General features: G+C 43.5%; 1 protein-coding gene across 6 annotated transcripts; it reads left to right on the plus strand.

Moving 5' to 3' along the window:
• The first annotated feature begins 304 nt into the window (after positions 1–304).
• Positions 305–22,748, plus strand: PCMTD2 (protein-L-isoaspartate (D-aspartate) O-methyltransferase domain containing 2). 6 transcript variants are annotated; one of them, XM_038572964.1, is made up of 8 exons: positions 305–416; positions 1,424–1,488; positions 5,112–5,442; positions 8,784–8,886; positions 9,829–10,000; positions 17,001–17,124; positions 19,853–20,225; positions 21,711–22,748. In XM_038572964.1, exons 3-8 carry the CDS (start codon positions 5,136–5,138, stop codon positions 21,754–21,756), a joined length of 1,125 nt encoding a protein of 374 aa, XP_038428892.1. In that variant the 5' UTR covers positions 305–416; positions 1,424–1,488; positions 5,112–5,135; the 3' UTR covers positions 21,757–22,748. The 6 variants fall into 6 exon arrangements, with proteins under 6 accessions (XP_038428892.1, XP_038428897.1, XP_038428895.1 ...); XM_038572967.1 differs by having other exon boundaries at positions 327–485; XM_038572965.1 differs by lacking the exon at positions 305–416 and adding an exon at positions 815–1,079.
• The last annotated feature ends 504 nt before the right edge of the window (positions 22,749–23,252 follow it).

Genomic DNA, 23,252 nt, shown 5'->3' on the forward strand with positions numbered 1-23,252 from the left:
CCCGCTCTGCGGCCCAGGGCCCTCTCCGGCGCAGGTGGGTTCCCCTCGTCCACTTTTGCTCCAACGTCCCCTCCGCGCCGCCCGCCAGGGCAGCCCCTGCCGTGACTCAGTGTCCATCACGCGGCCCTTCCGGCCCTTCCCCGCCTGGGCTCCGGGTGCTGCGGGGACAACGGTGCTCGGAGCGCCGCCCTCCACCCCGCCCCGCGGACCGCCCGCGAGGACCGCGCCGGGGCCCACCGGCCGTTGCCCCTTTAAGCGCCAGGCCGGGACGCACGCGCAGTCGGGCCGTTGCGCGCAGCTGCGCAGTGGGGCGGCGGATGTTTACGGCGGCGGCGGTCGGGGCGGCGGACGGGCGAGGGGCGCCGAGGAGCTGCAGGTCGCGGCCGGGCGGCCCGGTCTCGCGGCCCAGCCCGGAGGTAGAGCCGCCGCCGCCGGCCTCGGCCCGGCCTGCGGGGGCGGCGGCGTCTCCCGGACCCCTCCCTCCCGTGCGTCCTCCCCTCCCCCGGCCCCGCGCGCCCGCAGCCCCTCCGCGGGCGCCCTCGTCCCCTCCCCGCCCCTTCTCTCCCCTCCTCCCCCCTCCCCCTCCCCTCCCCCCAGCGGCCCTTAGCCGTCGCCCCTCCTCTCCCCTCCTCCCCGGGCTCCCCGCGCGCCTTCCCCCCCGGGTCGGCGACCTCTCCCGTCCCTGAGCTCCCCTCCCCCTTCCCTCTTCACCCCTTCCCCTCCCTCTCCTCTCCCCTCCTCCCCTAACCTTCTCCCCTTCTCCTCCTCCTCCTCTCCCTCAACCCTCCCCTCCTTTCCCCTCCTCCTCCTCCCCCTCCCGCACCCCCCAACGCCTCGAGGTGTCGCTGTCCTCTGCTCCGCCCCGGGGTTGTCCCCTGCGCCCCGGGGTTTGCCCAGCAGCGGCGGGGCCTCCCGGGGTCTGTGTCCTGGTGCCCGGGGCTTACGCGATCCCGATCCGATCCCGATCCCGTGCTTGACTGCGGACGTGCAGCCAGGCCCTAGCTCACGGAGCAGGAAGGTGCGGGTCCGGGGGCGCCCGGGGGCTCAGCGCGCGGCCTCCCGCCCTGGATCTTGCAGTTGTGAGTCCTGCCGCGTGTTGGGTGTAGAGATTACTTAAAATTAAATCTCTGGAAAAGAAAAAAAAAAGGAAAAACCAACCCGAAACCAAAACAAAGCCTTCCACGCCTCGGGGATGCCTGGGGAGGCGGGGCCGCGGCTGACCTCGGGCCGACCTCGGGCGCCCACGGCCCTGACCTCGGGCCGACCTCGCGGAGCCGGGAGGAGGCCGCCTGGGCTGGGCCCCCGTTTTTCCCCCGTGGGATGTGCCTCCCGAGTTTGTGCGTGCTCGGTCGGCCCTCGAAGGGGTCTCCGCCTCCCCTTTATTCATCACAGGCCTGTAATGGTTTTCTTTTCTTTTTGGCAGAAGAGTGGCTGAAGTAACCAACTCCACTTGGGTGTCGAGTACACTGTCATTCAAGAATTAGTGAAGTAAGGTTCCTATAAACTCAGACCTTGTGGCTGTGCTTGTGACTCCGCTTTACAGGTGGAGGATGGCACCTGCGCGGCGGGTCGGTGCCGAGGCCCCTGGACCCACTTCAGCTTGTCCCTGGCCTGGGACGTCCCGGGGGCGGGGGTGCTCGAGGCCGGGCCTGAGAACAGTTCAGGCCTTGAGTTCTAGGTGTCAGGAAGCTTTTCTGTGTTACGTAGAACTACTCTCACCTACCGTGTCTCACCGACCCAGCTTTTATCAGGTCCGGGAATGGTGTATGTATAGGTGGCTGCCTTTCAAGTATTTGAAAAAAAATCCCTCTACATGTGTTCCTTGCAGAGTTCTGGTTTTCAAGATGAGTCTGTTTCTTCTATTATTCTGCCGGCAGGAGGTGTGGCTTGGGTTCTGTTTTCTCCGGGCCTCCATCCGTTACCGGTGTGGTTGGACCGGCCCCTATTGTTAGGGTGGAAAGACAACTTTCAGCGACAACCATCAGGAAACTAAAAATAAATTAATAAATAAACAAACAAATAAATAATTGTTTATTATTCACAGAACCTGGAAATTTTACGGCATATGTGGGCCCACCAGTGAGGTGGAGGGCTGTGAAGAGAGCGCTCAGGGGAGCACAGGCCTGGGGTTCTGCTTGTATTGGGGTTGAGGGTGGGAGCCTAGGGCTTCTCAGGCTTGCTCTTTATTGGGGACTTAAAAGCAGAAGAGGGGATTTAAAGCATGGGTAGAGAAAAGACAAGTGTCCCAAAAAGTCTCTCATGGAAATCCTCTAAGATCTGATCTCAAACAAAGGACGCTCCAAAGGGAGGTGGCCTGACTCTTCATGGCGTTGAGTGGCAGGACACAAAGTATTTATTCCTCACCAATCAAAACTTGAGTCAGGCACTCGTGTTACAGAAAAGAGAAACCTTTCATGGCTTACGCTACAAGATCCTATTCCCCAGCTCATTTTCCACATGAAATTCCCTTGTGCATATTTCCCTTAAGTGATACTCAGCTTGGAACATGGCACTCCATGTTTGTCTGACAAACCCAGCGTAGGCTGGGGTCACAAACACCCATTACGGATTCAGGCTGTACTGGCCCAGCTATAGCCTCCTTGGTTGGGTTGTCAATCATGAGGCCTTCCCATGCCCGCTGCTGCCCCTCCCCCCACACTGTGCTTGGCAGTTGGTTTTGGAAGGAGCAGTACGATAGTAAGGTGTCCTGTGGGCCAGTTACCCAGAGTGGTGAATTACATTGAGGTTTACAAAGTATAATCAAGTACAGCATCCAAAAATTATTTCCCATTACTTGGGACAATTGGATTTGACTAGATTAGATCCAGATTTGTTTTGGCAAGGATATCTTTGAACCTGGGTGGGTCAGTAACAAGTAGTGATGGTGTTCAGTGTGAGGGAGTGATAGATGACCTGGCAAAGTTAATATTCTCAGACCCCGTAGATGGTGACACATCCTACCAATGGCAACAGAGAGGGTGACCATGTTGTTAATTAGTCTGTCATGTGGGGCAAAGATTACCAACATGTTACGTGTTACAGAAGGTTTTTCCTTTGGGAATTTTTAAAAGCTGCATTTGGTGTGGGGTAAAGAATGGAGGCCTTTGGCTAGACAGTCCTGGGTTTGAATTCTGGCTTTCCCTTCGCACAGGTGTGTGATCATGAGCAAAATAACTGCTTGGTCCCAATTTACCTCCATGACCTCCTGTGACTGGGAGATTGTAGCTCTTTTTACTAAAGTTCTAGCTTTTGGATATGAATAAACTTTCAAAGTGAGGTGGAGTTGAAAATAAGTGATAGATGACTTAGTAGAAAATAAAATTTATCCAATCTATAGTTAGTGTTCGCTTTCCAAAGATGGAATGATGGTATTGAGATGGGATGGTAGAGCATTATGCACATGAGATCCACCGTGGAAGCTGTGTGATTTCCAGGCCTTTTTGTAAATAGACCTTTAGACAGCGAACGCAACTCCACTTTTAAATGGTCACCTAAATGTAAGGTGACTGTCGGAGACTAGGGATGTAGACTGTAGCCTCAGAACTAAGTGGCTTATTGAAGATTAAAGTTGACTTCATTAGCACTTTGTCCCATCGGCTAAGTTAACTGGCTGTGGACCATAACCTAACAAGGGCTCTGAAACAACTTGATGAGGTGAAAATCTAGTAATTAGACCATCCTGGTGATTTGGAAAGCATATTACTCATCTCTAAAATCTTGATGAGAATGAACTGTTCAACCATGAAGCAGAAGAGCATTTATACTAAGCCCCACGTTTCACATATTTGTTATGAGAAGCTGAAGATTATCATGTGTTTTTATTCCTGGGAAAACCTCTCCCATCACAGTTGCCAGTAGTGTGTGTGGGGTATGTATATGGAATCTATTCCCCCAGGATTTATGATTCTTGTTCTGCTGTTTGAAATCCAGAGGATTGTGAGGGGGAACACAATGATAGACTTTGTAATAATAAATTATAGTACGTTATTATGGAAGTTCTGAATCCGAAAATGTGTCTGTCTTTGTGAAGCCTGGTGTTTCCTGGTTTTCCCAGCAATTTATATCAAGTGTTTTGTAAAACATTACCATTTTGTGTGAAGTAAAATCATTCTTTTGGAAAGAGTTACATGGGGTATGTATAAAATTGGAGAAGATATTTTTATGGTTCATGAAGATGAGGTCCCTGTGAATTAGTTGGAGGCACATTGTATGTTAGCATGTGGCTCAGAGGGCATCACATTGTTGCTTTTTCTTCTTGAAAGCAGTTGGGAAGAAGGTAAGCAATGTACCTTTTATTGTTAAAGAGGCAGAAAGATTGCATGACGTATACTTCCAAAGTGGGCGTAGGATTCTTGTAGCAGCTATAGCCTGGAAACAGATTTCGTATTTGTTACAAATAAAATGTCACCATTGGTCCTTTTGGGTAAGAGTTTTGTTAGTGGTGTTTTTGCCAGAAATTTGTATATCCAAGTGAACAGATTGGATGGATTCCTTGACCTGGTATTTATGTGTCTGTGAGGGCATAGAGTTGTCAGGTAAAATTTAGGACACCAGGTAAATGTGAAAATTAAATAGCGAATAATTTTATTGTTTGTTGTTTATCTTTATTTCATATTATTTTTCTTTTAAAGATTATTTATCAAAACTCATCTGTAGCATTTGAAATATTCAAAGAGAAGTTACACCATATGTATATTCTTTTTATGCTTATATCCACTGACTTTGCCGTACATGAATATATCCCTGTTGAGGCAGATTTATATTCAAGATAATTTTAATTCTAAATACCTGACTTTGTAGATTGACAACTTGTAGTAAAATACTGAATTCATACTTTAATGATGTTTTCAGTTGTCGAATATGCATTAGCTACCTCAAGTTCATTTGAATTCATTTGATATTATAAATTACAAGCTTACTTCTGGATGGAAATAATAGAATTTCATATTTAACTTTTTCCTTCTGAATTTGGGCAGGTGGGTGCTGACAAAATACATCCCATCTGTGATATTTTCAGAATTCAGAATTTGAAATTGGCATGTTACTAGAACTTTAACTGTTGTGCTCTTACCGTCGATGTAAATAGCTTTTTAAAACATTTTTAATTACAGTATTGCCTAAGCGTGATCTTGAAGATGGGAGGTGCTGTGAGTGCTGGTGAAGACAACGATGAGCTGATAGACAATCTGAAGGAAGCACAGTACATCCGGACCGAGCTAGTAGAGCAAGCTTTCCGAGCTATCGACCGCGCAGATTATTATCTTGAAGAATTTAAGGAAAACGCTTATAAAGACTTGGCGTGGAAGCATGGAAACATCCACCTCTCGGCCCCTTGCATCTACTCAGAAGTGATGGAAGCCCTCGACCTGCAGCCGGGGCTCTCCTTCTTAAACCTGGGCAGTGGCACGGGCTACCTCAGCTCGATGGTGGGGCTCATTCTAGGTAAATCTGTGGGGAGTATGGGAGAGACGAGTCTGCTGGCAGTGTTTCCTCTGTAGGGACCTTGTCTCATTGCCCTTGGCCTTCTGAGCCGTGGTCTGGGTCTGGTATCGTTTATATGGAGTCATCGGTGGGCTGGTGAAGGGAGGGCTTCAGGTTTAGGAGGAGGGATTCCTCCACTGCCTGTGCAGCACACCCTCCTTCTGGACAACAGAGCACCTCAAGAATTATGTAAATTGGGGCCTTACAGTGATTTTTTTGTTTAATACAATCACCCAGCCTGCCTTGTCACTCTTTCTGTAAACTAAGTTTAAAGTTCCCTGGAACTTAAAGGTCTTCCAGGCAGTGTAAATAAATTCCAGGGATGGAAAGAATTTCACAGTTTTTGCCTCTTTTCCCAAATAAGTTGTAAGGCTGCACATGGGAATTGGCTTTTTTTTTTTTTTTTTTTTGAAATTCGCATTTTTGTTATTGAAACAACAGTACCAGACAATTGAGGGTTTAGGTGTCTGCTTTTAGAGTAGAGGTAGAACGGTTTTGCCAGAGGAGTAACAGGGCTCACCTGTGCTTTAAAAGATTTCTCTCAAGAGGAAGCAGGGCTGGGACTGCTGCAGCATCTGTGAGAGAGGGTAGGCATCCAGACCGCAGGTGCAGGTGCTAGATGTCCTGTTTTTAGTCGTCACCATGGATGCCACCACTTCGTTTCTTTATGGTTGTTAGAGAAAATCTTAACTGTAACAGTTGATTTTTTTGAGTATGGAATCAAATTTTTGGTTCTTTATAAGTTTGAAGACTTTGGTGAAGTTTTGAGACTGATCATATGACTTTAGGCTATAGATTGTTATCCTCAAATATATAGGTTTATTTGTGTTTTGTTTTTTTAAAGCTAAATACTTTTTGAACTTAATTTGTCTTGGATTGAGACTGCTTTGGGAATAGCTCAGGTTATGTATCATTGTGGACTTAGGGAAGGGTGATTCCCTCCAGTGGGGCAGAGAAATTGGGGGAGCTAAGGATGAGATGCTGTTTTGGGGAGACTAGGTTAGAAATGCTATTGAAAAGAACTGAGATGCTCAGTTCTTACAGTAAATGTGAGGTGACCTGTTGGCACTTGACATTCCCTAGGAATTAGAAAGAAATGGCTTCTCTTCTCTGAGTCCCCTGTTTGCTGGGAATGTAATTAGCTGTTGAGATGGGGAGAGATCTAAAGGAAGGAAGGAAAACTTTTTGGGGGTTGCAGTGGATACTCTGTAATGCTGTGATGTATTTTAAGGAGGTGACTGGAGTTTCCTTTCCCGGGTAGACTTCTTGCATTTGCAGGGAGGAGGCTGCACGCGCTGGACTGGCGTCTCTGGATACCACATATTCTGGGCCACCCTCCCCCGTTTATTCCGCCTTCAGCATTGCTTCATGCACGTCACTCCAGAGCTGATGTGAGGCCTGGAGTCTGACTCTTTTTTGAACCCACCTGCCTTTCTGCCTGGCCCTGAACTTTATCCCTTTTGTGCCGCACACGGCTGACCTGAGAGTGCTATGAGATTAGGGAGTGGAGTGCCCTCCCTGGAGGGTGGGGGGGCACGGGGGCTTGTGGTATGGCTTCAGTGCCATGGGCCTCCTGTGTCAGTTCTGACTCTTCCCATGTGCTCCCTCCCCTCATAGTCCTCTTTTTATTGAGGTGCGTTGGGGGCTATGTGTTTTGCTCTATTTGGTGTTAACGCTTTTTGGGGATAGGAGCTGTGTTCTCTATTATTAGAATTAACTGCTTAATAGGTGTTGATAAAGGGTGAGGGGCTAATGAAACTATGATGACTGAGAAAGTAAAGGTGCTGCTAGCTAGAGAGCAGTGGGGATGAAAGTCAGGGACTTGACAGAGGGTCTTGAAGTTGGATAATTTGGATTTGATGTTGTAAATAGTGAAAATGTGACTTCTCAGGTAGGGTGTGTTTTAATCAGAGAATGTTTTAGCAGCAGGTGTGCCTTTGACAGATGTTGAGGGAAGAGAGCCCCAGATGAGTTGTCCAGGTGGTGGAGAGGGAAGCCTTGGCCTGGGGTGGCTGCTGTGCTGTCAGGGGACCAGGTAAGCCCAAGTGGCAAAATGTAAAGATACAGAAGCACAGATGGTTGCTTATTTTCTAGTATTTCTGTTGGACTGTAGGGTTAGGTGCTGCACTGTGACTTCAGTGTATCTGTCTAGTAAATAAGTTTTACTTGCCCTGTTGATTTTTACATGGAGATATTTAAAAATGGCTGTGTAAGTTAATCTGCAGTAAATGAACAAGTGTGAGGTGTGGAGCTTGGTGAATTGTTCTGTAAGTATTCACCTTCATACAAGCACCACCCAGAACGAAGTATGGAGTAGAATCAGCATCCCAGAAGCTCTCATGCTGCCCTTCTGCCTCCAGGGAGGAGAGCGCTGCTTTGTCCTCCATCATCACAAATAGGCATTGCCTGTTTTTGACCTTCATATAAATGGATTCCCACAACAAAGTGACTCATCTAAGCTGTGTTAGTAGATCTCATCCAGAGGCAGTTTTATATGGAGGGAACACCTTTATTGTTAAATGGGCTTGTAACTTTTCTCACCAATTTATTGCCGATTATTGATAAATTTCCTTAGATATAAAAAATGTTTCATTGTAACTTGGCTATATTTTATTTCTTTTGTTTAAATTTTTTTGAAGACCTTATTTATTTAAGAGAGAGAAAGTGTGTGCATGAGTGGGAGGGGGGCAGAGGGAGAGCAGGAGAGAGAATCTGCAGCGGACTCCAAGCTGAGTCTGAGCCTGACATGCGGCTTGAACCTGCGACTTTGAGATCATGACTTGAGCTGAAATCAAGAGTCGGACATTCAGTTGACTGAGCCACTCAGGAACCCCAGTTACAGTTTTCTTTTAATGATTATCAAAATAATTGTGTCCCTATTTGACTGTTTTAGTGACCTTTTGTGGAACATAGTCCTGAGTACAGTTTCATTTGGAAATACATTTTTCTTCTTCAATTTATTAGTAAGATCTTGAATTATTGGTTGTAGATCTTGGCTTTTTTATGTCTTCAAATAATTCTTTAACAGTTTGAGAGCCGAGTGACCCAGGCTTAGGAAAGCTGTGGAGTTGGTAATTTCAAAGAAACCAGTATTTACAATGTGATGAGCATTGTGTACCCTGCATATTTAAAGATTAGCTTGAGTGATTTAGGTCTGATAACGTGGTTAGACCTCAAAAACTCGCGAATTTCTTCATGTAATTATACATGCTGAATCTGGTGCATTGCAGCTGATAAAATAGAAATAAAGAGTAAAATTCTTGCCCTAGTTCTAAAAGTTTTCTTATTCTGAAACATTTTAGGTCCTTTTGGTGTGAACCACGGGGTTGAACTCCATTCAGATGTAATAGAATATGCAAGGCAGAAGCTGGACTTCTTTATTAGAACCAGCGACAGCTTTGACAAGTAAGATCAAATACTACCCTTGGATTGCTGTGTGAATTACAATTTAAAATTTTTATTAGATAGGAGAAATAAATTTATTAGTGTTCATATACTAGCAAGCATGATTCAGCTTTGGCAGGAGAACCAGGGGTATATGCATAGCTGTTCTAATTATTTTTTAAATATTTTGTGCTTTTGAGGGCTTCAGGTTCTTTTTAACTATGATACCAGGGGAAGGTGATTTTTCACCAACATAATAAGAGAAGGAAATAGAATGTTCATTTTACTCAATTTTCATGTTTCCAACACAGGAAACATTTTATCACCTAATAGTTTCAAAAACAGAATTGTTGGATTTGTCTTTAAACAGTATATATAACTACCTCTTGCCATTTTTATTTAAGGCATTAAAATTCTTATTTTGGAGTTTAACATTTTTTAGAAATACCAAGTGTAGTCTTCTTTGATTTTACTTGTTTTTATATTTTATTTTTTTAAAGATTCATGTATTTATTAGAGAGAGAGTGTACGTGCACACAAGTGCAGGAGTGGGACAGAGGGAGAGGGAGAGAGAGAATCTCAGGGGAACTTCCTGCTGAGTGTGGAGCCCGATACAACACTGGGCTCGGTCTCATGACCCTGAGATCATGACCTGAGCTGAAAGAGTTGGGTGCTTAACTGGCTGAGCCACCCGGGTGCCCCTCATTTTACTTGTTTTTGGTAGATCTTAAGTAAGGTAATGATTTATAAAAAGAGAGCAAAGACAGTGATGATTGGAGGGTAGATGATTTAAGCCTGGATCATGTTTATGATGTTCACTTTCATAATAGGAAGTCTGGCTCTGTCAGTTATATCACTATTGGATTGTTCAAGGAGAACATAACCTGTGGTTAGTATAGATTTACTGTATAGACTTGTTACAGGTGATCTATTCAGTTATGGAAAATATTTTTTTGCTTTTAGATTTGACTTCTGTGAACCTTCCTTTGTTACTGGCAATTGCCTAGAGATTTCTCCAGATTGTTCTCAGTATGATCGTGTGTACTGTGGGGCTGGTGTGCAGAAAGAGCATGAAGAGTACATGAAGAGTCTTCTCAAAGTAGGAGGCATCCTTGTCATGCCACTGGAAGAGAAGGTCAGACCCCTGTCATAACTGACGCGCTTAACTGTTGGCCAAGGTCTGTGCCAAGAAGTTGACATACATTTTTCCTTGCTTTCCTCATGACCATCCCTCCCCCTCACAGATGAGGACATGGGCAGGGACAGGTCACACAGATACCCTCACTTGGGCCAGGGCACCCTGGAGCCCGTGTTGTAAAACCTACCCCTCACCCCCCTTCTGGCTCCTTATCTCTCCCCCTCTCTCTCCTACCTCCCTCCCTTCCCCCACAGCTGTTCTAGTATGGTTCTTCTATTGTTAGAATTACATATAAAAATCATGAGAGTAACTCTATTCTAATTGTTAAATTCTGTGACAGTGAGTGTTACACAGAAGTCCCTTCCTTAGGAGGGATCTCATCTCAGTCTGTTTGGTCATGCATGTTTCTGTATGTTGTTGCTATTGTGCTTCCTTGAGAAACACACGTTGTAATCAATAAGAAGATGAATCAGACCCGAATTGGTCATCAGGAATAATGTCTCCATCACAAAGAACTAGGGAAAAATGGAAGTGATAAAAATTAGGAGACTGTACATTTTTGTGTGATTTTCTGCAATTTAAAAATGTTACCATTTAATTTATTTTGTATAAAAAGTAATCATTCATTGTAGAAAATCCAGAACATATAAAATTGTTCACAATCCCCACCTTAAGCCATATTAGCATATGATTCTTATAGTTTGTACCCTTTTCCAAGAAGGTTTAGAACTTATGATGTTTTACTAAATTCATGAGATAATTTTCAGCCATGTGACATTCCAGGTCATCATTTTGAGTGCTTATATAGTATCCTGTGGGTTTGTTGACCATAGTGTGTCCTCTGGCTCCTGGAATTGCACGTGAGGCTGCATGTGTCATGTTCTGTTACTTACTGTTACATGCAGGCAGTAGTGAATATCACTAAGGAAAGCAATATTTTTATCCATAAATATTTCAGTGTGTATCTATAAAAGATAAGGGCTCTATTTTTTAGATATCCCAAAACCATTATTAACCTAAAAAATTACCAGTCATTTCTTGGCTAGCTAGTGTTCAGATTTTCCTGATTGTCTCAAAATTTGTTTGAATAACTTATTTGAATGGGGCTCCATTTAAGATTGCAAGATGTCTTGCATTTCATTCATTGGTCCTTCTCTTTTTTTTTTTTTAAAAGATTTTATTATTATTTATTTTTTAAAGATTTTATTTATTTATTCACAAGAGATGCACAGAGGGAGAAAGAGAGGCAGAGACACAGGCAGAGGGAGAAGCAGGCTCCATGCAGGGAGCCCGACATGGGACTCTATCCGGGGTCTCCAAGGATCACGCCCTGGGCTGAAGGTGGCGCTAAACCGCTGAGCCCCCCCAGCTGCCCTAAAGATTTTATTTTTAAGTAATCTCTGCACCCAGCCTGGGGCTTGAACTCATGACCTGAAGAGCAACAGTTGCACACTTCACTCACTGACTGAGCCAGCCAGGAACCCTTGGCTTATATATCTCTTAAGTGTTTATAACTTCTCCTTTTTTTGTTCTTCACTTTTTCCTTACAATATACTTGTTGAAGAAATCAGGTCATTTGTCTTACAGAGTTTCCTATAGTCTGGATTTGGAGATTACACAGCCCTGTGGTGATGTTTTACATATTCTTTCTGTTCCCTATTTTCACTATAAATTGTTAGTTGGATCTAAAGACTTGCTTAGTTTCCAGTTTGACTTAATTTTGGGGGGGAGGAGGGGTGCAAGAATACTTACTTACCAGGTGTTACACCTCCATAAGAGGCATATCATGTCTGTTGTTTCTCTTTTCCCGACGCTGTCGGTGCTCTTGTGGTCCTGATCCATTATCTCATTAAGGGATGCAGAATAATACATTCTGATTCCGTCACTTCTCTTCATTTAGTACTTCAAATTATTTTTTCTTTTAATTTTAATTCCAGTATAGTTAACGTACAGTATTATATTTTAAATGTATAATACGCTGATTTAACACTTGGATATGTCACTCAGTGCTCATCAACATCCGTGTCCTCTGAACCCCCTTTACCTCTTTCCCTATCCCCCCCCCCCCCACTCACTTCCTCTCTGGTGACTATGGGTTTGTTCTCTGTAGGTATATTTTTTTTGGTTTGTCTCTGTCTCTCTTTTTTTCCTTTGTTCATTTGTTGTGTTTTTAAAATTCCACATGTGAGTGAAACTAGTGCTATTTGTTTTTCTCTGACTGGCTTATTTTGCTTAACCTTATACCCTCTAGCTCCGTCCATGTTGTTGCAAGTGGCCAGATTTCATTCTTCTTTATGGCCAAATAATATTTCATTGTGTGTATACCCACACAGACACACACAGACACATACGCACACGTCTTCTTTATCCATTTGTCGATCCTTGGACACTTGGGCTGCTTCCATATCATGGCTACTGTAGATAATGCTGTGATAAACATCAGGGTACACATATCCCTTTGAATTAGTGTTTTCATATTCTTTGGGTAAATACCTAGTGTAATTGCTGGGTCGCAGGGTAGCTCTATTTTTAACTTTTTGAGGAACCTCCACACTGTTTTCCAGAGTTTGCATTCCCACCAATGGTGCAGGAGAGTTCTTTTTTCTCTGCACCCTCACCAACATTTCTTTCCTGTGTTGTTGATTTTAGTCATTCCGACAGGTGTGAGGTGGATATCTCTGTGGGTTTTTTTGTTCTGTTTTGTTTAAGATTTATTTATTTTAGAGAGAGAGAGCATGAGAAGGAGGGGCAGAGGAGAGGAAGAGAGAATCTCACACAGACTCCGTGCTGAGTGAGGGCTCGATCTCATGACTCTGAGGCTATGACCTGAGTTGAAACCAAGAGTTGGATGCTCAACCGACTGAGCCACCCAGGCACCCCTCATTGTGCTTTTGATTCGCCTTTCTTTGATGATGAGTGATATTGAGCATCTTTTCACGTGAGTGTGGGCCATCTGGATTCTTCTTTGGAGAAATGTGTATACATGTCTTCTGCCCATTTTTAAATTGGATTGTTTAGTTTTTGGGTGTTGAGTTGTATAAGTTCTTCATATAATTTAGATACTAATCTTTTATAAGATATGTCATTTGTAATATCTTCCCCCACTCAGTAGGTTGTCTTTTAGCTTTGTTGGTTGTTTGCTGTGTAGACACTTTCTATTTTGATGTGATCTCAATAGTTTATTTTTGCTTCTGTTTCCCTTGCCTCAGGGGACCTATCCAGAAAAATGTTGATACAACTGTTGTCAGAGACATTACTGCCTGTACTCTCTTCTAGGATTTTTATGGTTTCAGGTATCATGTTTAGGTCCTTAATCTATTTCTTGTCTTTGTGTCATCTTCCCTTTCTTTCATCAGTATTTTATAATTTTCAAAGTAGAGGTGTTTCACCTCCTTTTTAAGTTTATGTCTAGATATTTCATTATTTTTGGTGCAATTGTAAATGGGATTGTTAATTTCTGTTTCTGCTGCATCATTATTAGTGTATAGAAATACAGTGGATTTCTGCACAATGATTTTGTATCCTGCCACTTTATATAGTACCTGGAATACTTAATGTAAAGAGAAACACTCGCATCAATTATTTGGTTACCCTAGGTATACTTTATAAGGAGAGGCTGGATAAATTCTGATTCTTAAGCTCTGTTTATCAGTTTCCTCAATAATCTGGTTCTCTAGCATCAGTTAAAGGTGGTGGATAGGAAGATTTTGTTTGATTTCTACTGGCGGTGTGAATTCACGGATATAGATTAATATTTTAATCATTGTATGATTCTTAATGAAGCTTAAGATTTCCTATCTTGGTCAGTAGGGCTCTTGGGCTCTGATATAACCTCAGTAGTTTTGTTACTTGCTGGTAAGAAAAGATGTTCCGCACTCATTTTGTGTATTTTGTACCACAAAATTATAATTAACCATTTTTGAGGATCCTTGTTAATTTTAAGTTCAGTGGGAAATAGTGTTTTTAGAGGGCAAAAGTGGGGCCTTTGTGGGAATCTGAGGCTGGGTTAGTCGGGTTAGTTTTTTCAGTGGAACTCTGGAGCTGGGAAGTCCACCCCCATATACACGCACACACACACATGTTTTTGTTGGTTTGGTTTTTGGACATGAAACACACCATGGGTTTATGTTGGTACTTGAGCTCAGATGCAGGACCAGAGGGTTTTTCTGACTTCTTCTGTCTTACAACAGCATCACTTTTGTCCCATACTGGAAGGCTGGGTCTCTCACTGCCCTCAGATTGCCCGGATATTCTCCTGGGGATGTACAAATTCATATGTTTTATTTATTTATTTTTAAAATATTTTATTTTATTTATTCATGAGAGACACAGAGAGAGAGGCAGAGACATAGGCAGAGAGAGAAGCAGGCTCCCTGCAGGGAGCCTGATGTGGGACTTGATCCCGGGACCCCGGGATCACACCCTGGGCCGAAGGCAGACGCACAGCCACTGAGCTACCCAGGCGTCCCAAATTTGTATGGTTTAAAGTCACTGGAAATAATGCTTCCCTGTGAGGTTACACTGCCAGCCTGACTTATAGCTTATTTGTTTTCAATGTTTAGGGACTTCCATTTTAGGTTTTATAACTTTGTGAGATATTTACAAAATTTCAAAATCTAAATAATGAATACTCACAGAATTTTTAGATGTATGTACCCTCCACTTTACCTGTAGGTAACCACTTTGTTTTTGGTCTGTCTGTTTGTTCAAATAATATATAAGCAAACACACTTTTTTTTTTTCAAACTTTACTTAAGTGGGGCTGCCTGGGTGTCTCAGCGGTTTAGTGCGGCCTTCAGCCCAGGGCGTGACCCTGGAGACCCAGGATCCAGTCCCACGTCAGGCTCCCTGCATGGAGCCTGCTTCTCCCTCTGCCTGTGTGTCTCTGCCTCTCTCTCTCCCTGTGTCTTTCGTGAATAAATAAAGTCTTAAAAAGAAACCCCAAAAACTTAAGTGAAGATATGCACGTTTTTTCCCATTCCGTGTATTCATCCAAACATACGAAGTAAAAACTGATAGTTTTATATGTCATTTATTGTTCATTTTAAGTATTTGATGTTTGGCATAAATAGAAATTCTTTTTTATGTCTATATTTTATTTATTTAAAAATGTTCTTTGTTGGTATATGAGAATGTGATTTTTTTGATGAGTATGTGGGTTCTTTCTACTCTTTTGCTGTTTATAAGTAGTGCTGCTTTGAAGAGGCTGTGCATAGACATGTTTGTGGATATTCTTAATCTTTGTCTACACCCATGACCTCTTTCAGGTGCAGTCCCAGAAGCAAAAGTGCTTGATTAGACTCTGTATTTTAACTTTCGCCTACTGCCTTTCCAGAGGCTTTGCTCTCAGCAGCACAGGACAGGAGTCATCCATACCCTTGCTGACAGCCAACAGCTTCTTGCTATCATTGTTGTAGATGGCAAGGCTAGATGTCCCCCTGTTTGCTCTTCTTTCTCAGAATATTGTTTTAAATATGTCTTTATTTAAATTGTTATTATTAGTTTTTAAAAGATTTATTTATTTGATACATATAGAAAGAGTCCCGGAGCAGACTCCCCACTGAGCGCAGAGCATGGAGCCAGATGCGGGGCATGATCCCACCACCTTGAGATCATGACCTGATCCGCAGTCAAGAGTTGGCCACTTAACCGACTGAGCCACCCAGGTGCCCCTTTACTTAACTTATTTTAGAAATCTTTGTTGTATCAGAAAAATAAGTCAGACACTTTATTGGAATTGTGTCATGTGTACATTAATTTGAGGATCATAGACATATTTTCAGTATCCATCTCCTTGTCTGGAACATGGAATATGGATTTATAGTTTTCCTTTAGGGTTCACACATTATTTATTGATGGTTTTTAAATATTTGATGTTTATTATAATTAGAACTTCAGCTTTAAAAAGATGTTTTTTAAAAAGAAGTTTTTGGGAGGGGGGTGCCTGGATGACTCAGTTGGTTAAGCATCTGCCTTCGGCTTCAGGTCATGATCTCAGAGTCCTGGACTTGAGCTCTGCTCCGTGGGGAGTCTGCTTCTCCCTCTCCTTCTCCCCCCACCACCCCACTCCCTCCCCCTGCCCGCTTGTACTTTCTTTTTCTGAAATGAATAAATAAAATCTTAAAAAAATGAATTAAAAAAATAGTTTTGCTGGTACACAAGAATGTGAGTGACTTACTGATGTTTATCTAGTATGTGGCTACTTTAATGCTTTCAGTTCTAAGATTCATGACATAGAATCATAGTTTTTAGAGGATTTGCTGGCTTAGGTATTTTTAGACAAGAATGTATAATCTTAACATGTCAAAGCCAAGCAAAAATAACACCGTGACCTGCTTGGGCCTTTCAGAAGCTGGCACCATCACACAGAACATATAAGAGGGCCATGTTGTCTGTCTAGGTTCTTTGGTACCCCTAATACTGTGACTTGTAAGAAATGTTTTGATGACCTTCACTGCCAGTCTTTGTGTTGTGGTGATGTCACATAGAAACTCACCCTCAAGGAAGTCACTGTGAAACTGCAGCAGTAGCTGCTGTTGGCTATGTGGTCACCTTGTTGCAAGAAGATTTTTTTGTTTCTGTCCTCCAGAAACAATAGCCTTGAGGTCCTTGCAGGTGATCCTGAATGTGAATGTCTTTAATGACTTTGACTTTAGAACACCTGCCAGCCCCTTACTGTTGGCACTGACTCTTGAGAGAGCCCAGGGAAGTTGTCTCCTCTGATTGTCTCTTCTTATCCTTTGACTTCTTTTCTTTAACATACGCATTTCTTGTAAACAAATTAGGTCTGGAGGCTTTGAGCATATTCAGGCAAAATGTACTTGCAATAATATTAATACGTTATGTGTACTTCATGTCACATCACATGTGGGGCCACTTTTGTCAGGTTATTTCATAATTAGCGTATCTGTGTTTTTTTAGTTTGTATGTAGGAATGATTAAATATAAAGTAACAGTAGCCAGATCTTTGAATATTCTCATTTTCTCTCTGGGGCAGTTGACTAAGATAACACGAACCGGTCCTTCTGCTTGGGAAACCAAAAAGATTCTGGCTGTTTCTTTTGCTCCTCTAATCCAGCCTTGTCACTCAGAGTCTGGAAAATCAAGACTTGTCCAGTTACGTAAGTACAAAGACCCTTACTTATCTTTCAGATCTTTTAAAAAATCGCATTAGATTTGAAGAGAATGAAAAATTATAAGGAGCTGTAATGGGTTTTCAGCCTGTTTTAGGTTATTTTTGCCTTTTAAATCTGCAGGAATTATTGCTGGTCATGCCATTGAAAGCAGAAGACTCCCATGAGAGGGAGTTAATTCTGCTGTGTGGGGAGGTGTCACAGAGAGAGTGTGGTTCCAGCACCACTCAGCCAGAGGACTCAGAGTCATGGGAACCCTTTTCTCCTTGGGGCTGCCTTGTGGGGTACATGTTTCAGCGGGTCTGCAGTATGTGGTAGGAGGCTTACCCTGGAGCCTTACCTGGCTAGGCCGTGCCTTCAGCTCCTTCCAGATGTGGGCCCAGAAAGAGCGAAGAGCAGGGCCAGCATTTATCCAGATACTGTTTTGTAATTTAAATAGAAATTTACGCGGCAATGAGAATTGCAAATGATTTTATTTAAGGTAAAGCTGTTCAGCATGGATTCTGCATTCTAATCATTTAGAAAATTTGTAAAATGCATGAAAAGGGAAAAAAAATCACCACGATCTTACCACCCAAAGATAATACATGTTGGCAAATTCCTTCCAGTATTTTTTTTTTTTAATTTGTGAGGAATCATTTATTAGATAGTAATGCTCTGCCTTGGTCTCTGCTAAGTGGAGGTCACATGCTATATAGATGCGGTCTGTGAAATGTGGTAATGAGCAGCAGTGGAATACCGAAAGGGGCTGAGTGGGGCCAGGGAGCGTTTGACAGAGGATGGGACATTTTGGGTGAAAATGAAGTCTCTGAAGAGAGAAGAAAGGGAGAAAAGGCATGAGCAGAGGCTGATGGGGACTTTGCACATGCGCGCTCCATGGTGTGGTCCGGGTGGGGGTGTACAGGAGAAACTAGCCCACTATGTAGGTTAGACTTGAGTTTATCATGGAGGCTGTGGAAAGCCGCCAGATGTGTGGTGCTTCTGTCTTCTGGATGACCCTGGTGGCTGATTGGAGGGTGAATTTGTTGTGTTCCCTGGGAATCTCCCCAGGAGAAGCTAACATAGCTCGCAATCAGCCAGGGCGTGGCCTTGCAGAACACGGCCTGAGTGTCAGGAGGTGAGGCCATAGTCGGTGCATCCATGAGGCTTCTTGGGTGTTTGGTTGAAGACAAGCCTCTTGGTGTGAGCGCTTGATTGGGTCTGGGTGAGAGTTATGACAGCTCAGAGGGTAGTACCCCGAGATGCCAGCTTTGAGGCCAGAACTGTAGAGCAAATGCTGAATGATAAATAATCGTGATGTTGTTTATGGTTCCTGAGGTGAACAGTCCAGTTATTTGTAACTTTGTCTTCCTGGGCCAGAGTTTTCTAAAGTAGCAAAGTTGTGTCCGTGGAGGCAGTGGCAACTACGGTGGAAGGGATTTTGGAGCAGGCACATAGGGTCTTTCTGAGGAAGGGTGTAGACCTAGGTAGATTTGGGTCCCAGGGACTAGATCAGAGCCTTGGGGGCCGCTTCCGAGTGTCTGTTACTAGAACCACAGCCTAGATGTCAAAGCAAGGATTGATAGGCACACAGTAGGGGAAATAGAATCAGCCCCTGAGGGAACATTATAGCTGAGGTGGAGGGAGAGCTGGCAGGAGAGAATTGGGCCAAGTCCGTTCCCTTCCAGCGGCACCTGGGGGAGAGCCAGAGAGGCCAGCATTTGGTGGCCGGAGGTCTGGCCACCCGTGAAGGAGTCGGTTCAACAGACTGAGGGGTGAGCAAGGAAAGGTGGGTGTAGTGAGCGGAGAGTCATGGTTGTGGTGTTGCGTCATGGGGCAAGTGCTGGAGCCTGTTTTGGACAACAAGGAGGAGATGGTTGAGCAGGAGAGGAGGCCTGGTGTGGACACAGGGAGAAGGTGCTGAGAGCCCGGGGCCCCGGTGCTTCCCAGGGCTCCTGTGGAACAGGGAGCATTGCACAGGATTCTGTGTAGGCCTCTCTGATATGTATTAACTGTTACAGTCAACCTACGAGTCCTCCCTGTATTGTACATGGTCTTCTTTTTGGGGAGAAGTTAGGTACTGGAGGGAAAAAAAGTGATGGTGGCTTTGAGTATACTGTATTTAACACACAACTCCTAATCCCTCCGCATTCAAGACAAAGCTCTTGTTGTCATGTGTGTACCACCTGCATTAAATTGAGCTGGACTTTAATCACCAGATTTTATTTTTCCTTAGTAGGCTTTGGAGTTTTTGTACTTATTAAAAATGTTTTGGATTTGCTTTTCTCTAATAAGAAAAAGGAACAAATACTCAATTTGTAAAGTACTGTGAAAATGTAAAGATAGATAAAAGAATTCTGGAGGCCTACGTTCTCTGTGTTCCCATTGGATGAGCTTGAACCCAGAATCGAGTACAGTAAACAGAGTCATGAACCTGGCTGTCCAGGAAGCAAAGTGCTGCAACCCATGGTTTTCTTCTGCTTCTGACTGATGAGACAAACGGCCTTTCTTCCTTTCCTCATTTAAGTTTGGGGTTAGTCTGTTTGAAAATCCCTTTTGAGAAGGACCACGTGCATGCACGTTAGAGCTGTGATTGACATTAGCCAGATGCTCCCCTGTGCCCGCGCTGTAAATAGCCCCGCGAATGGCAGTGACCGGTGGGCTCTCCAGAGTCAGGGCCCTGTCCTGTGTGGGTCGCTCACACATGAGGTTGACACTCTCCTCCTTTGCTCCACAGCGCCGCTGGCCGTGCGAAGCCTCCAGGACCTGGCTCGCATCGCCATCCGGGCCACCATTAAAAAGGTCATCCGTCAGGAGACCGTGAGCAGCGGCGGGAACGGACTGAAGAACACTCCCAGGGCCAAGCGCAGGAGAGTGCGCCGCCGCTGCATGGAGACCATCGTCTTTTTGGACAAAGAGGTATTTGCCAGTCGGATCTCCAGCCCCTCTGATGACAACAGCTGTGAGGACTTGGAAGAGGAACAGCGGGAGGAGGACAAGGCCCCGCCGGAAACGAAGCCAGCCCCGCCAGTGAACTTCCTGCGCGAGAAGGTCCTGAGCCTCCCCCTGCCCGATCCCCTAAAATACTACCTGCTGTACTACCGAGAGAAGTAAGTCTGCGGGCACCGATTGGAGGCAGAACCGAAGGCTGTGCCCCTCGCCCTCGCCGGGCCACGTGGGCACATGCTGTGGGGAAGGAGGTGCGGTCCTCTCCACCTTTCTGTTTTCAGTTTGTTCTTGGTTTTCCTCTAGAATTCCCACTCATTGGTATCATTTCAGCTAACATAATCTGACAAACACAAGGTGCATAGGAGAATGTTTTCTCAAAAGGGAGAGAATCTCCTGGAGAAGGGTGTTTGCTTTTTGCTCTGGTGAAACTCTGACCTCTGCGCGCAGAGACCGCTTTGGTGACTGTCTCCCACCCAAGACACACATGTCTGCGTTACTCATGAAGCAGTGAAGTTGAAAGTAACCTGTGTTGCTCATAAAATGTGAAAGAAAGCACAAGTTTGCAAGTGTGTAAAGTCTTTCCTGGGTGTGACACACCTGTGTCCAAGTTAGAACTTTATAGTACCAACCTCATAATTACTGGCGCTGAGCCCCACTCACCCTTTTAGTTCTCTGGAGCGGGGAAGATTATTGAAAAGCTCTCCTTTATTTTAAATGAATGTGATTAAATCTTAATGTGAGTTGTCGATTGTAATTTTAAAAGAAGGAAATTGTGATGGGGAGGAGGAATAAAAGTATCAAACTGCCAGATGTCTCTCTCGAATTCTGAAATAATCCAAGGAATATTTTCCTGACACCTTTTCTTACCTTTAGAAGAACGAGTGGCAGATAATTCCTTAGAATAGACTCAACAATGAAACAGGTGTTGTGTGTAATAAACTTTTACCCCAAGGGTAGGTAGGGATGACTGGTTGACCCAAGCTTGAATATGCTAATGGGCACCTAAGGCATCTATGTGCTCCTTCCTCAAAACAGGTGGAAAGTATTCATTAAAAATGCAGGAACTGCATTGGGGACAATGTTACAGACAGCCTGTGCTTTTTTTAAACTTCAGTTGGCTATTTTTCTGTAATCACATTAGAGTACTGATTAATAGATTTTATCTTTTATAATTCTGGAGAAAAAGACGTGTTTTCTAATTTTTCTTAATAACAAATATGTGTATTTTAGTAGCTCCATTGCGTCAGAATAACGGTGACTTGTGAAGCCTACCTTCTCCAGGCCCTTCGGGTGGAGCACGGTCTGTGTTGACCAAGTTCTGGGTTAGAAGAGGAGGCCGCCTGTCAGTTAGATGGCAGGATGTTTTCAAGTTACATTGGTCATTCCAAAACATTGGTTCTTTTCAAACTCACTTTTTGTACCCAAAGAAAAGAATGGTGTAAGACGTTAACAGGAAACTCAAACTCCGAGTGCTGATGTAGGGTCAGTCATGACTAGTTTTATCCCTTAGCCTCTTGGATGTTGCTGAGCTTGAGTGTCTCTCTGGTTTCACCAGCTGAACCGAGTTCTGGTTGTTTATTTATTTATTTAAAAAATTTTTAAACCTTTTCTTCTTTCTTAAGTAAGTGAATCATTTTTTTCCACAGGATACTGTGTGCATGCGTAGCTGGGAAAACATGTCTGCTGCCCTAGATTTGAAAATGTAATCCTTTGTAAAGACAGTTACCTCGTGGTCGTTTTTAACCTGGCTTTTAATCGAAGGTCAAGCATCCTTGTCTCAGAAGCGCATGGTTTATGTTTACTTGCGGTCACTTCTAGTGTGCACATCTTTGCTGACATCATTCTAATTGATATGTAGCAATCTCTGCAATACGTGGACATTTGGAGCATAATGTTAAATACATGATATTTGTGAAATCTGTTACACCAGGTGAGGTGGCTTGACTAAGTTTTTTAACTGTATATGGATTTTATTTTTTTTAAACCACATTTGCTTTTATGCTAGACTGTAAAAACTCTTCATAATGCATAAGACATGTTTTTCCCTGTATATGTCAAACCTTTCCTAACATTTGTGTTTGTATTTACATGTTGTCATTTTGTGATGTTTAAACCAGAATTTGGTTAAAAGTTTATATAGATATAATATATGTGAAATAGTTTGGTGTTTATCTTATACATGTAGAGAAGAATTATAAATGGGTTTTCCTGGGCTGAAGGGCCCCTCACCAGAGTCCAGTATGATGCACTACTACTACTATCTGTTTCCTGACAGATGTGTCGTCTGTAACCCCTATATTGTAAACCACATTCTAGACAACTGTTGACTTTTATGTTTTGAGAAGTATGTATTTCTGTATGTGATTTTTGTCTTGAAAGTAGTAAAGCCATAGACGTGCAAAGGAAATATCAAATGTATAAATATCAAAGTATGTAACGTAAAAATCAGCTGTGTATGTAAAAATGCTTTTGCCAGTCTGGGCCTTTTCAGGGAATTAATGCCAGAAATTTCAAACAAAGATTTCAGTGAGCAGATATACATTGGATAAATAGAAAGGGTATCAATAAACATAGTTACGGCACTTCAGCCTTCTTGGCATGGCTTGTGTTTCCTGTGTGGGATTGAAATTCTTGACTACATATTTTCCAAAAATCTTTAAAAATAAACTTTTTCTTTATTACAAGCTTGTGTTTTCTATCACTGTGTTATTGCCTCCTTCTGTACCATGCTGATATACTTAGGGAAGACACTTATTTTTTTTAAAGATTTATTTATTTATTTGAGAGAGAGAGGGCATGTACAAATGGGGGGAGGGGCGGAGGGAAGAGGGAAAGAATCCCATGAAGACTCCGTGCTGAGCATGGAGCCCGATGCGGGGCTCTGTCCCATGACCATGAGATCATGACCTGAGCTGAAATCAAGAGTCGGATGTTCAACCAGCTGTGTCACCCAGACGACATTATTTTTTAACTAACGCTTAGTTTGAACGGCAAAATGGAAAAGCGGTAGCTTGGACTCCATGAGACTACGTGTCTCAAGGATGTTTGTGGTTAGCTTTTGGCCACAATTTTCCTATTTTGTAAAAATGTTGAAAGATAATTGGGTAAATGGTAACATATCTTCCATGGTAGCAAGGGATGAGGGTTAGGGTGCTGGTGAGAATTTAGGTTTAGGGCTGGATTTAGGG

The sequence above is a fragment of the Canis lupus genome, chromosome 24 (genome assembly GCF_011100685.1).
Source record: "Canis lupus familiaris isolate Mischka breed German Shepherd chromosome 24, alternate assembly UU_Cfam_GSD_1.0, whole genome shotgun sequence".
NCBI lineage: Eukaryota > Metazoa > Chordata > Mammalia > Carnivora > Canidae > Canis > Canis lupus.

What these genes read in the sequence shown, in the direction of transcription:
- PCMTD2 (XM_038572964.1), top strand. Translation starts at nt 5,136, where the DNA reads ATGGGAGGTGCTGTGAGTGCTGGTGAAGACAACGATGAGCTGATAGAC. An exon ending in GATGGTGGGGCTCATTCTAG is followed by an intron (nt 5,443 to 8,783) that starts GTAAATCTGTGG and finishes GAAACATTTTAG; the next exon opens with GTCCTTTTGGTGTGAACCAC. An exon ending in ACCAGCGACAGCTTTGACAA is followed by an intron (nt 8,887 to 9,828) that starts GTAAGATCAAAT and finishes TTTTGCTTTTAG; the next exon opens with ATTTGACTTCTGTGAACCTT.